The sequence below is a fragment of the Microtus ochrogaster genome, unplaced genomic scaffold (assembly GCF_000317375.1).
Source record: "Microtus ochrogaster isolate Prairie Vole_2 unplaced genomic scaffold, MicOch1.0 UNK4, whole genome shotgun sequence".
In the NCBI taxonomy this organism is placed as follows: Eukaryota; Metazoa; Chordata; class Mammalia; order Rodentia; family Cricetidae; genus Microtus; species Microtus ochrogaster.
In genome coordinates this window covers 8,045,056-8,063,335 of record NW_004949102.1, presented here as the reverse complement: position 1 = coordinate 8,063,335, position 18,280 = coordinate 8,045,056, and the positions used below count along the sequence as shown (strand labels likewise).

Here is an 18,280-nt window from a genome sequence, read left to right as displayed (position 1 = left end):
TTATTTTTTTATTTTTCAAGACAGTTTCTCTGTAGCTTTGGAGCCTGTCCTGGAACTAGCTCTTGTAGACCAGGCTGGCCTCAAATTCACAGGAGATCCACCTGCCTCTGCCTCCCAAGTGCTGAGATTAAAGGCGTGCGCCACTACTGCCCAGCATGAAATTATTAGTAAAAACATGTATTTAACTGACATTAGAAGCAATGCTTTTTAATCACCCTCAGTTGAATACTCTGGGAGTGGACTTGCAAAAAATGTTAAACTTTACCTAATAATTCTATTACTCTTTGGAAATTATATTTGAGGACACATTTGTGTTTACCAAACAGCGAAATGACTAAGTGGTAACTCTACTAATGCTATTAGGAAAATATTACCAACATTAAAAAATAAAAACTGCCAGGCGATGGTGGCGCACGCCTTTAATCTCAGCACTCAGGCGGCAGAGGCAGGCGGATCTCTGAGTTCGAGGCCAACCTGGTTTACAGAGTGAGTTCCAGGACAGGCTCCAAAAGCTACAGAGAAACCCTGTCTCGAAAAACCAAAAAAAAAAACAAAAACAAAAAAAAACCAAAACCAAAAAAACCCAAACAAAAAACGTAAAAACTGTGGAACCAGAGAGATAAGAGTGCTTTTTATTCTTTCAGAGGACCCAGGTTTGGTTCCCAGCACCACACAATGGCTAACAACCTATTCCAAGAGATCAATTACTCTTCTAACCTCTGTACCAGCATGAACTTGGTGCATAAAACCATACAGGCATACATACATGCACAAAAAAAGTATTAAATTCTTTAAAATATTTTTTTAAGTAGCAAATATAAAATGAAAGAAATTACAATCTGGCAAATCAAATCCAAAATTACAATAGTCTAAGATGCGCATTATTTTCTCTTTAAAAGTTACTTCCTGGCTATATATCCTAAGGAGGTTTAAGAAAAAGACAATCTGGTAGCAACAAATTTTCCTAGTTTCCAATAATACATTCTAAATATCATCCTCTTACTAATGTATATAAAGGACAGACTCCCTATATAAAAAATATTTGAAATAATAATGGGGCCAAGTCAAGGAACATAGGAACAAGACTGGAGAGGCTCCTATTATTCAAAAATGCTAACAATCTGGTGTCAAATGTAATGACTACTAAAGTTGTTTGAAATATAGTGGAGGGGCTGGAGAGACGGCTCAGTAGTTAAGAGCACTGGTTGCTCTTCCAGAGGACCTGGTTCTGGTTCCCAGTATCACATGGCAGCTCATAACTGCCTGTAACTGTAGTACCAGGGGACCTGACACCCTCTTCTGGTCTCCCCAAGCACTAGGTATGAATTTGGAGCATAGATATACTTGTAGGCAAAATATCCTTACACATAAAAATAATTTTTTAAAAAAATAAGATAAAAGGATACTGTAGAAATATAGTCTAGTGAACAAAGGTTTTCTTTAAAAACAAAATCAACTATATACCTAGAGAAATACCCAACTTAATTCATTATTCTGTAATTAGTCATTAAAAGAAAAGAATTAAACACTTATCTTACTTTCCAGTTGACTGTATTTCAGTAACTAAAAGCTCTTATCATTGAGGGTAATTTCAATGCATAAAAGTCAACTGGCATGCGTGGTGAAGGCCTGGGTTTGATGACCAGTAAATATGAGGGGAAGAGGAAATTGCAACTAACAAATCAAAAATAATATAAAAATTACATATAACCAATTTCCATGCCTTGTTAAACATTTTTTTATTCTGACAATGATTATCACTAAATATTCATACCATTAATAAAAGGCTAATAGGAAATCTTACCAGAAATTACCACTAGACTATGCAGCCTGAAGTACTAACAATACAAAGTACATTATACCACCTAGAGAGTCTTTAAAAAAAAAGATTCAAAATATAATTCCCAGTATTCTTTAGAACTAGAGGACGTAATTTAATACTACTATGAAAAAGCATCTAGACTTAGTTAAATATGAAATGACAAGTTTCCTCAAAAATATCAGTTGGTAAGAATGGGGATAGCTCAAGTTGGCAAAGTGCTTGTCTAGCTAGCAGCACAAAGCCTCAAGTTCAATTCTTTTTTGTTCGTTTGTTTTTTGAGACAGAGTTTCTCTCTGTAGCTTTAGAGTCTGTCCTGGAACTCGCTCTTGTAGACCAGGCTGGCTTCGAACTCACGGAGATCTGCCTGCCTCCTCCCAAGTGCTGGGATTAGAGGTATGCACCACTACCATCCAGTCCAAGTTCAATAAACCAGAAATGGTATCATACACCTGTGTTCCCAGCAATATGAAGGTGAGAGCAAAAGAATCAGAAGTTCCAGGTCACCCTTGATAGATAATGAGCCTGGGACATCATTGGATACATGAGACCCTGTCTTAAAAATAAATTCTAAAAAAATCAGCGGGTTGAAGAAAAATGGCAAAAAGATGGGAAAACTCTTCTTGATAAAAGAATTTTAAAGGGACATAACAACAGAATGAGTATTTAGATTCTGATTCAAACAACAAAAACAGAAAGCTGTACATGGAAACATCAGTTGTTATTAAAACATCACTGTTAAATCTATTAAGTAACATCAAATAAATTATAAGAAGTAAACATCTCTAGACCAGCAATTCAGAGAAGGCTCCAAAGGATTTCTACTTGTTGATAATCCTACCTTAATATAAACGGTCTCTAGTGTAGGAATGGCCTAGCGACTTATTTCAAACCAACAGAACAGAGCAACAGTGATGTAGTGTTATTTCTAAACCTCGGATACATAAGTGTGATTTAGATCTTACTAACAGGCTCTCTCTTGCTGGCTTTGGTGAAGCAGAACATGTTAGAGGGCTAGTTGGCAGCCTCTGCCCAACAATATTAACTATCATTTTTAAAAAGATTTGTTTGTTTGCTTGTTTACTATATTCAGTATGCCTGCATGCCAGAAGAGGTCACCAGATCTCATTATAGATGGTTGTAAGCCCCCATGTGGTTGCTGGGACTTGAACTCAGAACCTCTGTAAGAGCAGCCAGTGCTCTTAACTATTGAACTATCTCTCCAACCCATTTATTGACTATTCTTACCTTAAAACCATTAAAATTTCAAAACCATATACTAAACCTTACCACCGGGGAGACAACCAACCATAAAATCTTTTTGTCTGAATTTTGTGATAGCTTTCAAGTAAAATTTCAAGAGCTAGACTTATCTGCTGTCTTGTGAAACATTTTTACTTATGTACATACATACATGCATAACTGTAGATGGAGCAGTGGGCAGGCCTGCTTTTCGTCCCGCTCGGCTCCCACACGGCTAGGTTAGCCCCAGAAATAAAAACACACAGATTGTATTCATTTAAATACTGTCTGGCCCATTAGTTTCAGCCTCTTATTGGCTAATTCTCACATCTTGATTAACCCATTTCTAATAATCTGTGTAGCACCACGAGGTGGTGGCTTACCGGTAAAGTTTGTGTATGTCTTGCCTTGTGGCTGGCTCCATGGCATCTGACCCAGAGAGGAGAGACATGGCGATTGCCTCACTTCCCTCTTCCTCCCAGCATTCTGTTCTGTCTACTCCACCCACCTAAGGGCTGCCTATCAAATGGCCAAGGCAGTTTCTTTATTAACCAATGAAATCAACACAAAACAGAAGACCATCCCACATCACATAACAGTGGGACATGAATGGGCTACATCCTGTGTGTGGAGGTAATAGGACAACTGTGGAGTCAGTTTTGTCCTTCATGGGTTCTCAAGCGCTCAGGCTGGTACAGCAAGTGCCTTTGCCCACTGAGCCATCTGTGCCACCCACCCCTATCTCCAATAGCTTCATAGACTTTTCCTAAATGTGTCAATGAGTAATAGACTCTTTTAAAAGCCATTCTACAGGTCTGCTCATATAAAATTAAATAGATCCATAACTAGATCACTGAGGACTGGGAAGAGCTTGTTAACTGTGTAGGACCTGAGAAATGCCTGGGACTTTAACAGGCCGAAAAGCTAAAGAACATATCTCAGAGTCAAGGTCCCTCTGACTTTGTTTTACCCTTCCCAGTACACAGAGAAGCTTTCTGCCACATCCACCAGCTTCCCAGCCTGACTGGATCTGCAAAAGGGAACACAACTGCCTTCAGTCTCTCGCTGAAATCCCACTAATTAGGGGACACTAAGTTCTTATCACAGAGACAAAGACTGAACTCTGTCCACATATCTAGGCATTCAAATACAACTTGTCCTGTATTTCAAGCCCATAAAGAATTATTTACAAACCTCTGTCTGTTCTGTAGGCCCTGCAGACTTTGTCACAGGACACAGTATGTTCTCCAAGTCCACTGAGTTCCATTAAAAATCATTACCATTTTCCTACAATGACTGACATTCCCCATTTCCTCCTTCTCTATAGAAAAGGAAGTACATATATTATGCTGGGGTAGTAAATAATCACAATAGTTTTCTCCAAGAGTTGACTTTTCCCTTTTGCATATTAATAAAATAGTAGGCCTTTTTCCTATTAGTTTATTGCAACAAGCCTTCAAAAAACAAGGGATTAATTTCCTAAGGCATATAAAATGTTCATGCTTTCCTCATCAACCACTTAGAGGGTCATATGGCAGGCACATCATGTTATAAATAGAGTACATAAATTCAGAGTGCTTTACTTACCTTCAAATTATATAGAAGTGAGCAATTCAGTGAGATAGATGACTTTGAAGTCAAGATTATTATAGGTGAATAACCAACATCCTTGCTCAACTTTTAGACAAGGGAGCCATCAATCTTTCCACCAGCAAATATAGTTTAAGGGCTAGAGAGATGAATCTGTGGTTAAAAAGTGCTTGCTGCTTTTCCAGAAGACCCAAGTTCGGTTTCCTGTACCCACATCTGGTGACATACAACTGTTTTGTAACTCCAGCTCCAGATCTGAGGCCCTCTTCTGTTTTATAATAGCACTAGCCCCAGCACAACTGTGTCACACATTCACAAACACACAGACATAGATAAAAATAAATCTTTAAAATAAGACTAGTTCAAGGCATATGTGCTAGGATAGTCCTAACAAGCCAGCCAATATGTTGAGACAGACAAGTTTAAGGACAGCCCAGTGACCTAGAGCACTTCTAGGTCACAAAAAAAAAAAAATAGTTTTGTCTGCCCCTTTTCAATAAGGCGACACCTGGCACCGCCTCTCCAGTGGGCAATTTATGGTCAGGCACATCCTGGTAGAAAGAAATAAAAAAGGTTAGCTTAGACTGGCACTGGTGCAAGTGCAGCCAACGCCGTCCTGTACTTGTGATGACCTGTCAGGAAAAATTCTTGTTTACCATAAAGCATCCATAAGCTTAAAATCATGAGATATACAACACATTTACATGCAGATCTCCCAAACTTATACAGCAGCCCATTTATCAGTCATGGGTTCCCACTTCCCTCCACTAGATTCATAAAAAGGACTCAAAAAAAAAAAAAAACCACTCCAGGCATGTTTGAAAGAAAATTGACCCCCTGAACCCCCAAAGGGAATGGCATTATTAGGAGATGTGGCTTTGCAGGAGTGGTAAAGCATAAAATGATAGAAATTTGTTAATTTAAGATATGAGTTAGTTAATAAGAAGCCCAAGCTAATAATAGACCAAACAGCATGTAATAAATATTAGGCACCAGAGTGGCTTCAGTAACAGATGTGTGAAAAAAAAAAACCCAGTCCAGGGGGACCAGCAGGATGGAGAACACTTCTAGCTACATCTGGCACCCAACATCTGGGGCTAACCTGTGTGGCCCGCCACCCACTTCAGGTCTGATGCTTGTATACCTGCCCACTCTGGGTTAGGAGGCAAGTAGCTAAGAGTGTGCCTGCAGCTCAGCACTCCCTGCCTAGGCAAGCGGGTGGATCAGGGCTGCTAGGCAGGCACAGACAGGAGAGCCCACCATCATACAGAGACATTTCCAGGCTGCGCAGCACGCTGAGTGGCAGATTAGGGCTTGTGTGCTGCATGATGATTTTATTTTGAATTTTACCATGAGGCTCGTGGTTTGTTACCTCACATCTTGCTTTTTGGGTGGCTACAAGGCATCTGCCTGACTCCGCCTTCTTTGTCCCTATATTCAGTTTAGTTTTCCCACCCAGCTACATTCTGCCCTTCCATAAGTAAAAGCAGCTTTTTTTTATTAACTAATGGTAAGAAAACATATTCATAGCAAACATCTTTACACATTCATATTAGCAGACAGGAAATAGATATGGCACAGACACATGATATAGTATGCATGAACTTTAAAAGCAGCACTGTAAGTAGAAGAAGCTAGTCACAAAAAAATGCATTTCATCATCCCATCTATATGAAAGACCTGGAATAAAAAAATCTGCAGGGACAAAGAGTACTTAGTACCTGCTTATGGACAGAAGGTCAGTGGAAGGGGACTATTCTTCATAGCAACTACAAAAACATGGTAAAATAACTACAATAATAGTTGCATTTATCTCTGAATATATTAAAACCCACTGATTTGGTTATTTTAAGTAGCTAAAATATATTGTATATAAATTATACATTAACAACAATATTATATAAAAAAAAAACCCTAAAAATATTTATAATCAAGAAACTAGAAGAAACCATATCCTAAAATCAATCAAAACATTGGTAGTATCCTTGAAACTATTATTAGGCAAATCAAATTTTTGCATTAAACTGAACTAAAATTTTAAGTTCTTATTAGAAATATTGTCTTTAAAAATTTTAGTAACTTCATAATAAAAGTCTCAAAGACACAGATAAGAAAGAAACACTCCATTCCAAGTTCTTCCAATTAAATTCCTGACCATTTCATTTAAGATACTCTCAGACTTTGCTGAAAACCATTTAAGACATTTAAAATAAATTATTTTCTGTTTTGAACATGTCAACATGATGTTCCAGTGCCAAACCAAAATTACCCTTAGAAAGAGAAATGTAATTAAAAATGTCTTAACTCACTCATCTATTCGAATAGTAATAAACATTATGCTTAGATACAATGGTGGGGGAGCATACCTTACTCCCTATGAAGCTCACAGTCCAGTTGAAGGGGATAACTATTAAGCAAGTAACCAGACAAATAAACACATGGCTGAAAAATATAATACATGATCTATCAAATAGGCACATATTGTTATCAAGTACTCAACCATAAAGGTGGGGGACAGCTACCAGAATTATGGCGAAGAGGGGGGTAGACAATGTCCTAGTAAAAAAAAGCATTTTAAGTGACATTTGAAGAATAGGAGTTAAGTCTTATGATTCTTCTAATGAAAGCTACCTAAATGAAAATGGCAAATGGGGAAGTGGACAATGAAAAGTAAGGGTATCACACCTAAAGGTGTTAAAAAATACTCAGTTTTCTTTACATAAGTCCACTTCTTTTAGAACAAACGCAAGGTGATAATACTAAATGCCTGTCTTTGTTACTCTTCTACTGCTGTGAAGGGACACCATAACCAAGGCAACTTGTAGTACTCGGGGGTGAGAGCTGAGAGATCAGAAAAGCAAAGCAGCCAGCCATAGAGAGCTCTCACCTCTACCAATACTCAGACCGAAAGGATGATCCTATCCTCAGGCTGCCGCTGTCTCCAACAAACCTCAGACCACGCTGAGCTCTTCTCTCCTCCTGCCTCATCTACCCAGCCCCATCACTTCTCTCTCCACTTCCCTAGTGCTGGGATTAAAGGCGTGGTATCTGAAGCACAGGGATCACCTTTGTCAGAGCTCTGTTTCTCTTTCAGACAGATTTGGTCTTGTGAAGCCCAGGGTGGCCTTGAACTAACAGAGATCCCTTTGCCTCTGGACTACTGGGATTAAAGGTGTGTACCACCACCTATAGCTCTGCACTCTGATCTTCAGGCAAGCTTTATTTGTTAAAATATAAATAAAATACCACTGCAACAACTTATAAAGGAAAGTATTTAACTGGGGGATGGCTTACAGTTTCAGAGGAGGAGTCCAAGACCATCATTAACAAGGAGCATGGCAGTGGGTAGGCAAGCATGGTGCTGGAGCAGTAAAGTTGGAGGGAGGGAGGCAGAGAGAGAGGCCTGCCATGGAAGCTCCAGTGACACACTTCCTCTAACAAAGACACACCTCCCAATTGTTCCTAAACAGTTCACAGACTGGGAACCAAACATACAACTATGTGAGCCTTGGAGGGCCATTCTCACCACCACAGTCACAATCTTAATAAGATATACTAGTCACAGTAAAAGAATGTAAGGATATTCTTAAAGTATTAAATACTAATAGTCATAAGCCAAAAGACTGGCACTAAACCCAATTGTCTCCCCTCTAAACATGACTTAACATAGTTGCCACAAATGTTTAAATTAAAAGTACAATTAGCATGAAATCATGTTACAGGAATGGAAAAATAACACATATTTATAAAAAAGATTAAATTTCAATTCTAGACCTTACAAAAAACAAGTCTCAAAAAAGATTTATAGATCAACAAAACCAAAAGCAAAACACAACTAAGTAATTGTTAGTAAGCAGATGCTTAGACAATGCTAAGATGAGCACACAGGCCTGCAATCACAGAAAGAGGCCTGAAACATAATATTTTCAATATGCAGGAGGAAAGAGAAATCTGAGCTAGCTCTAATTTAACAGTAAGATAAAATAGTCAAATTTTGGGACAGTAAGATGGCTCGGTGGGTAAAGGTACTTGCCACCAAGACCGATGACTTGATTTTAATTCGTGAATCTACACAGTGGATGAAAAGAACCAACTCCTGAAATTTGTCCTCTGATGTCCACATATATGCCATGGTATGTGCACACAAATAAATACACTCACACTCTCTCATTCATTTAAATTCTCTTTCTAAATAAATGATGAACAATCTTAATTTTGAAAAATCTGTGTGTTGTTAAAAAGAAATAGACCTCAAATATGAAAACACAAAACATGCACAGTAAGAGGAGGGCTGGACAAGTAGCTATCTAGCACGCATGAAGTCTTGGGTTCCAATCACCAGCATCACCAAGGAAAATCTAAGTAAAGCTTACACCCAACAAACAGCAACCCAAATAATGCAGATGAAAACCACACTAAGTAGATTTCAAAAGCAGGAAACACAAAGTATTATTAGAGATAAAAAGGGGCATGTTATACCCATTCAAAGGCCCAATTTGCTAGAGAGATAAAGCTATGTATGGATGCATCTAGTCACATGACTTCAAAACATACAGTACTTGAAGAAATAAAAGGAAAAATGCAGATTCATAATCACAGAATCACCCTGAGGTAATGAAAAGGAGAAAAAATTAAAAATCAGTAAAGCTGGAATGTAGTATAGTGAAAGAGTATGTACCTAGCACACACGGGGCCTGGGTTCAATCGCCTATGCTCTAAGGGGAAAAAGAAAAAAAAAGAAAAAGAAGCAAGGAGGCAAAATGGCTAACATTTAAAGTCATCTACAGCTCCTGCCTAGTGACCCAAGATTGAGGTCAGAAACCCAGTTAAAGGTCAAGGAAGAAATAGACTCCACAGTTGTCCTCTGACCTCCCTGCAGGCCATGGCACACACATCATACAGACACACAAAATAATAAAACTTAATTTAAAAAAACACAATAGATTACAGAACATTTGAACAATAAAATCCACAAATTTGACTTTTGAAACATACAAGAAAGACAGTCTGTAACAGAATAAAGTCTTTTCAAGAGTACATAAATTTATCAAAATACTGAGCCATAAAACTAGTCTCAGCAAAGGTATGAGGTTATTTAGAGTATGTTCTTAGCAAAGCTAATAATTCAACGTAAAAAAGATAGGTACAGAGCCTGGTGTGGGGATGCACCTTTAATCCAGCACTCAGGAGCCAGAGGTAGGTGGATTTGAGTTCAAGGCCAGCCTGGTCTACATAATGCATTCCAGGTCAGCCAGCCAAAGCTAAAATAGTGAGAACTTGTCTCCAAAAAGAAAAAAGAAAGCTACGACAAGACAGACAGAAAACAAAATATTAAAAAGTAAATTCAATTTTAAACAAAAAAACCAGGCATAGTGGCACAAATAGGACACTGAGGCAGGGAACTTGCTTGAACACAGGTGTTGAAGAGAGACCAGTCTGGTCAATATAAACATAGCCCATTAGGGGGAACAGAAAATGAAAAGACAAAATTCTAGCCAAAGGATAAATGAAAGTAAAATCTGGATAATGTTATGGTTAAATGGTTAAAAAAAAATAAACTTAAGGGGCTGCTAATCCATACAAACAGAAAATCCTAGTCTTCAACATATATATTAGAACTAACAGCCTCATTTTCCAGTTCTCATTACCTGTCATCCAAAGTATATTAGGCTAGGGCATCTCACTTAGTTGCTACTTTGCAACTTTATAGGGGCAGATTTCAGGTCACTCAAATCAATTCCATCTGAAAATAAAAGTGACTTTCCTTCTGTATATCTTAAAAGATGGATAATTCTTAGTGGGTAACATTTATTTTGTCATAAACAAAAGACTATTTAAATAAACTGCATTCTTTTTACCTGTAACACACATATACACATGTATATGAATGTATATATACATATGCATATATAAACAACCATTATTTTTATTTGAAGGATTTTTATAAGTCATGGGGCTTATAAACAAATGATCTTTCTGAGAAGTATTATCCTAAAGTCTGCTGATGAAAGAATGCCAATGTTAAAGGCAAAACAAAAACTATTACATTCGTGGGCTACAATGCAATACCAAAGAAAGACATAAGTATGGGAAAGGGATTTGTTGGAGAAGGGTGATAAGAAAAAAACAAAAATATCATATGCATATGTGAAATTGCCAAAGAATTTCATAAAAAATTTTTAATTTTTTTCATTATGTGTATGTTTGTATATGTTTGTATGTATGTTATCTGAGAGTAAGTGACCACAGGGACCAGAAGAAGATGTAGTATACAGGTGGTTATGAGCTATACGTGGGTATTGGGGATTGAACTTGGGTCCTCTGGAAGAACAATGAGTGGTTTTAACCACTGAGCCATCCCTCCAGCCCCTAATCAATTTTTTAAAAGAAAATAATTCTATTTATAATACCATTAAAAAGAAAATAACAATAAAACTGACAAAAGAAAACTTATAAAAACTCCAAAACATTCAAATAAAGAAAGCATAAATAAATGGCAAAACAAAACAAAAAGAAACAGGAAACACCTACCACATTAAAAAATGGGGAGACGGCTCACTGGCATACTGTTATTACACAGCGTGAGGAAGCTCTGAAGTTCAGATCCCCGCACATGCACACGCATGGAAAGCAGAGGTGGCAGCGCTGAGGGGCAGAGAGGTAGATCCACCCCGGCAGTTCACTAGCCTAGCCTATTAAGACAGACCCTGTCTCCAAAAAGACTGTGAAGGTGTGAGGGTAGAGTGCTCAGCACGTCAAGGTGCTTGCCAACAAGCCTGACCATCTCAAGATCCACGGGGTATGCCCTCAAAGGTAATTCAGACAATATATCAATAGTCTATATTCAGCCTATAGAGATCAATCATTCTATAAATTTTCTTCTCTAAAATTTTTTACAGACTTTAATAGCTAGTATTATAAATAAGTAATAATCAGAGATCTTAACTGGTCATTTTTTTGAAACATTCTATAAATCTCTCATTTCTAAACCATCAGGATAGCTCAGCAGTAAAAGCCAGTGAACCAATGACCTGCATTTAATCCCAAGACCCACATAAGACGGAAAGAACTAACTCCCAAATTGTCCTGGTTGTCACAAGCACATTGTGACACACATGAGCACATCCACACACACAAACCATAAATAAAAATGTGACTTAAGTAAAATCAGGAAATCTCTCATTTCTAAAGGTAATTCCTGAATGACCGAAATGTAGCAGAATTGAATGGTTATAAAGCATTGAAATACATATTATCTGCATATGAAACATCAAGAACTTCCTGTATCATTCCCAAAAAGTTAATGCAAATATTAGAGCCATTTGTTTCTCTACATTTTTTTTCATAGACAGGATCTCATTATGTATACTAGCTGGCTTCAGACTTACAGAGATCTACCTGCCCCTGCTTCCCAAGTGTTTGAGTTAAAGGCTAAGGCAAGAATGTTGGCTCAAATTGACGGTCAGCCTGGATTATATAGTAAATTCTATGCCAGCCTGGGTTAGAGAGTGAGACCTTGTTTCAGAAAACAAATGAAGCTGGGCATGTTGATGCTCACCTTTAGTACTAACACTAGGGAGGAAGAGGCAGGACAATTTCTATGGGTTGGAGGCCAGCCTGGTCTACATAGTGAGTTCCACAATAGCCAGAGCTACATAGTGAGACCTGCCTCAACACAAAATAAAACAAAAACAAACAAAATTCAAAACAGAAACAATGTGATTCTAAATTGCCAAGAATGTTTATGACCTAGCCCAGGTACCCAGAATTCAACAGTCTACAGAGATCAGCAAATAGTCTTGCTTAAAGTGCCTTTAATCCAGCTGTTCAGCACCTAGGAACTCAGAACTTAAAGTGCCTTTAATCCAGCTGTTCAGCACCTAGGAACTCAGAACTAAGGAGTTTCCTTTAATCCAGCTGTCCAGCACCTAGGAACTCAGAACTAAGGAGTTTCCTTTTTTCTGCCTCACCAGTGCCAGGTGTGGTGGTACATCTTCTAAGCCCAGCAACTGGGAGTAAAAGGCAGGAGGTTCAAAGACAAACAGTTACACAGCAAGTTCAAGGTTGACTGGGCTATGAAACAAGCTCAGCTAGAATGCAAGCTGAAAGACTGACTAAGCTACATAAGGCTCTATCTTTAAAAAAAATTATCAGACAAAGAATCTCACTATACATAGTGACCAAAGAATAGCAAAAGCAAATATAAAATAAAAGTAAAAAAAAAAGGTTAAATGCCCCAATAATAGGAAACCAATTAAATATCATTATCTAGAATATAAATGTATCCATGCAAGTGAAAAAAAGGATATTCAATCTCATAGGAAAATGTCTATTATATAAAATGAGCATCCCTTAACCAAAATGACTGGAACAGAATATTTCTCTCTGATTTTGGAGTTCTTTAAATTTTGGACTTTGATGACTAAGAATCTCTAATACAGAAATTAAAAATCCAAATTGTCCCCAAATCGATATGCTCTAAAATCCAAAATATAGATGCTCAAAAGTTTCAGATTTCAGAGCTAATGGGTTTTCAATAAGAAATACTCAGCTATACTTACTTAAGTATACTAAAGAGCATAAATACTAAGCTGAAAAGATAAGCAGGCATGACAGACCTGGAATCATGTATCTGAAGGATGGGCAGGAATCTCTGCATGGGGGGGATTAGGGTAATTTACATTTGTTTCTGTGGATATTTAAAAACTATTCTAACTACAAACCTTTTCCATTTCTGCAATGAGAACAAAACACCTACTTATTATTAAATGTGAAAATTTTTATTAGTTGAGCTGAAATAAATTCGTCTATCCTAACCAAATGTTACTATTAAAATTATTTAATTCATTCAAATAAAATAAAATTGAGAATTATTCCCCATCAATGGAATTATCAAAGATGTAAAGTCAGCTTTAAAGACTCAGTTTTCATAGCAAAACCATAAATACCAATATAAAATACCCCTTGCTGTTCTAACGTAAGAGCAAATTTTGTCTGCAGATACAGAACAATCACATTGCATACTGAAGCAGCTAAAGGAACTTGTTAGGGAAGTCAAGAGAGCCCAGGACAAGAGTCCTCCTCAGAGCTGAGCAGGGTAACCTCTGTATCTCAGGTTCCCTAGCTGTAACACATGTATCACATTCATCTTGGTGTTTGGGCAGAGATTAAGTCTAGGAACTCATCTAACTGCTCGGGAGAGAACGGAAGACAATAACTGCTTGTTATTGGTAGAGCCAGTGAAGAGTGGGCTTGAAGAAGAGCTTGCCAAGCCTCTGTAAAGCTGTATGGTGTGGGCAAGTATCTTACATACTGTCTCAGCTTTGTCATCTGCAAAACACAGGAAACTCGTTGCAGGTTTGTGCTTCAGATTAAACAAAACTATATGAAAAAAAGCATCTCAGGGACAGATAATAGCCAACATTATCACAACCTACAACAATAAACATATAAGAATAGGGATCACTATAAAATGTTTTTACATGTAGTATGTTCAATTCTACCAATGATCACTTACATGTACCTCCTTTAGTTCTCAAATTAGGTATAAATTTTAGAAACAGGTAAAATACAAGCAAATTAAACACACTGGAAAATAAAAGGCCAATATTAGTTTCCAAGCTTTTAAAAAAAAGTGCTATCTTTAACTAGACTTGTTTTAACATTTTAAGGTTCAAATCAACCTTAAGAGTTAAAGGAGAAATGGCTTTCTAGAAAGAAACTTGAGATTGGAATTCTTCCGTGACTTCATGGTGTGGGGGGTGGGGCAGTCCTATGCACGTGGTATATATGCACAGAAAAGTGTGTGTGCCAGAGAGGCCAGGAGGACATAAAGTACCCTACCCTATCACACTCCACCTTGTTCCTTAAAGTCAGAGTCTCTTACTGAACCTAGAACTAAAAGTAGGTTGGGACTCAGCCTCAAGGTTCTTCCAGTCTCTACCCTACCAAGAGCAATAGGGTGACAGACTTGCCATACGAATCTGTCCATGCTATGATTTGAACTTGGGTCCTCAAGCTTGTACAGAAAACACTCTCTAGACCTTTACATGTCTTTAAACAACTAACTAAAATACAAATGCCTTTACTTGAAGAATTTTTCTATGATTCCTCATATAAACATCTGTATAAAAGCAGTAAAGAAGCAGTGGTTAGGGTCTAGCCTCACGCAGGTGAATGGCCTTTCCATGTCTGTTTCCACATCTGGAAAATGGAGATCTGGGGGGGCGGGGCAGAGAGGGACAACACAGGTCTCACATACAGACAGCCAGGTTGACCTTAACTTTACTATGTAACTGAGGATGACGGTAAACTTCTGATTCTCCTGCTTCTGCTTCCTAAGAGCTTGCATTACAAGCATCTCCTACACAGCTCAGCTTTTTGAGAGTCTTTAAAAAACTGTTAAGGATTAAATGAGTTTAAACACTTGAAGTATTCATAATACAGACTGGCATATGAAAGACATAAGATCTCACCACCCCCAAAATGCCTAGATTTCTGTCAATAAATATTTGCTGTTTTGTGAACAATTTCAACAAATGGTTGGCTACACTTAAAAAAAAATTTGCACCTGCTTAAGACATCACATAATACCTTTTACTGTCTCACCCCATTGGAGGTCATTTAGACCCCATCTCAAAAAAAGTCAATTCCTTTCTTAAACTTCCTATCATACAAAGTTATAACAGTCATGCTTACTAACATAAATTCAGAACCAATAATTTTATAATTAAAGTAGGCACACACCAACTAGCCTGACAAAATTCTCAATCTCAAGCCACCTAACACTCAACCACTCTCCTTCAAAGGCAAGTTTTCAGATTACTAAACTCTACGGTGCTTTAAAATAAGAAACTATACTACATTTTTAAAATGTCACTGAGATTAAACAAGATACACTAAACGGGAGTACAAGTTATATATGTATTGCATACTATTTTCCCAACGGCCTTAAGAAACCTATAGCGATGGATTTCTCCCAGTTACATTTTAACTGCAACAGCAGGTTCCATCCACTCCAAATCAGCATCTGATTAAAGTCACTATCCCACCAGATCAACTCTAAAGAAATGCTTTCTTCCTTAATGTGCCCATACGAAACAGGTAACTCAAATGGGATTTGGGATTTCCAAGGCTCGTGCCTACACCAGAAGTTTAAAGGAAGGGCAGCCAACCAATCTGTAAGTAGTCTCCCTCAAGATCAGAAAAAGAAAAACGCCATTCGAGGTAGTGGAACACCACCAACTCTTTAACCTAGACCCAGAAAAATGTGAAGTAGCTTCGAAGTCAAAGAAGACTTAGCCAAAACAAAAAGCAAACCAAAACAGAGGTTCTGGTACCTACGGCCACATGGCAACTTCAACTGAAGGTTAGTGTTGATCTAGCTCACCCTCAAATTAAAAGCTGGGTTCCAACATCAATCGGGGATGTGGCCATGTAGCAGGCATCACCAGGCCACAACCGGCCAGATGAGACCACAGGTCAGCAGCCTGCGCTGGGCCGTGGCTACAATGTCTCATTGGCAACCCTTGACCTGGTGAGTAGGAGGGCAGGCTGGCAGTCTAGGAAGATTCTTCTACTGGCAGCTTCGCTTTGAGAGTTCTGCCTGAGACGCTACCTTTGGACAAATTTAAGAGATTGTAAAAATATAAATGGGGGAGGGGGTCATTGTTCAGTGCACTCCCGAGATGCAGTCATTTTATTTGTATAGCAACAGAAAAATACATCGCTTCCCTGTTTTGCTCGTGAAGCCCTTTCTGCTGAGGGTAGTTCCCCAAGGCGAGCAGCACGCCCCCAGACCTGCCCTCCTTCCTTAGCTTCCCCCGAACTTCCAGCCCCCACAGCAAAGACACCCCTCTGCCAGCCCTCCAAGTTCCTGCCAGGATGCAGATGGACTCCCTAACTTCTCCCACCGCCCGGGCAGAGCTAAGCACTTTTAATGCGGGCTCCGGAACTCCGCGGCTGCACGGGCCGAGGCGCCCCGGCCACCTCGACGGCGGGGGCGGCTCGCACGCCCGCACGCCCGCTGGACCCCGAGCCCCGCTCCATCTCAACTCCCTCGCCGCCGCCCTGAGCTCGCTCCCCGGGCCCTCACCCCAGCCTCGGCCCGCCAGGCCGGAGCTCTCGGTCGCCACGCCGAGACGCTCCGCTCCGGAGGCCGCGCGTCCCCCTCACAGGCCCCGCCTGGGCCTCTGGGCTCCGCTGCCCTCCACCGCACGCTCGGCCAGACCGCGCTCCCGCCGAGCAGCGCCGACAGCTCGAGCGCGGGGCCCCGCACTTACTCGGGAAGGTAGGTGGAGGAGAAGGAGCTCCACTTGTGCAGCGCGTAGGGCAGAAGCCGGCACTCGGGCGCCGCAGGAACAGCTCCGCCAGCCGCCATCTTGTCAGCACCGTAGCGGCCGCCACCGACCGCCAGCCCCGCCAGGAGGAGGGCGGGGACGTGGCCTGCTCTTAAAGGGGCCGCACCGCGAACCCAAACGCGCTGGGCGGTGACTGGCTGGTCGGCGGCTGCTTCCTCGGGTTTCCCACGCTGTCCTTTCCTAGCTGACCCTCCCGAGAAAGCTTTCCCGCGAGGCTGGAAGAGGAGTGGCAATGAGGACTTTTCTTACAAGCCGCAGGTAAAGACAAAGACAAGAACATTTTTGGGGGGAAAAAAATCTTAGTTATAGAACAGGAAGGGAAAATGAGATCCGCTTTGGAAAGAGAATACCTTTCCTACTTTGGAAACCACTGCTCTAGCCTAATTATAAATCCTTTAAGGAAACAGTGGTTAAGAGAATTGAAGTGCAATAATAATGTATCGTCTTTGTCTCTGGACTTGTCCTGAGGTTAAAAAAAAAAATGTCCTTGTCACCGTGTTCCAGGGTCAGATGGAGGCAAGAAAAGGAAAAGCTAGTGCATTCTGCTTACAGTCTCTAACGCAATGTCTACATTGTAAACATTTCTTGTGAGTCCTCTCCTACTAATAACATTCTTGTGGCATCGTTTTTTGTTTTTCCAGAAACGACATTAAATCACATACCAGGAGAACGTTCTTAGAGTTGGAAAGCTGTGCATCAATTGTCTCAGTTGGTAGGTCTGCTTGCTTTTGATTTTAACATAAATTTAGCCCAAACATTTGGCAAGAGAGAAATGCTTGAGAAAAGACCGTGTCCTCTTCAGAAGCAATAGTATGTATACTGCCGCCCCGGCATCCCCCCAATACACACCCTGTTCAGAAAGCCAGAAGGGCACCATCCCAGCTTCTTATCACAAAAGGAACACCTGGTCTAAATATGTGGCAAAGATAGATAATGCTCCCATCTGGACCGCGAATTCTAATCAGTATTAATAATAAAAACCTAGAGTCAGATGCCGGGGTTAATGCTGAAGATCGGAGAAGCAGAGCAGTCAGCCACTAAAGAGTTCTTACCTCTACCAATGCTCAGACCGGATCAGTGATCCTGTCTCTGCTAACTCTCAGACTGCATCCCTCTCTATGAATCCTTAGACTGCTCTGAGCTCCTGTCTCCTCCCGCCTTATAATCCTCTCTCTGCCCAGCCATATCCCTTCCTGTCTCCACCTCTCTAGTGCTGGGATTAAAGGCATGTGACACCCCCCACCCCCAAGTACTGGGATTGAAGGTATGA

General features: G+C 39.8%; 1 protein-coding gene across 2 annotated transcripts in view; it reads right to left on the bottom strand.

The window, feature by feature from the left end:
- Positions 1-17,117, bottom strand: part of Mkln1 (muskelin 1) — a 121,235-nt gene extending 104,118 nt beyond the window's left edge. The window contains exons 1-2 of one of the 2 annotated variants that reach the window (XM_026788555.1): positions 16,933-17,053; positions 4,649-4,790 (exon numbers count right to left, since the gene is read on the bottom strand). Coding sequence is in view for 1 of the 2 variants with exons in the window: in XM_005365794.3 (XP_005365851.1) it covers positions 16,933-17,030 (98 nt within the window). In the remaining variant the exon portion in view is untranslated. Of the gene's footprint in view, positions 1-4,648; positions 4,791-16,932 lie in introns of both variants that reach the window. The other variant, XM_005365794.3, reaches the window with a different exon arrangement.
- Positions 17,118-18,280: the final 1,163 nt, after the last annotated feature.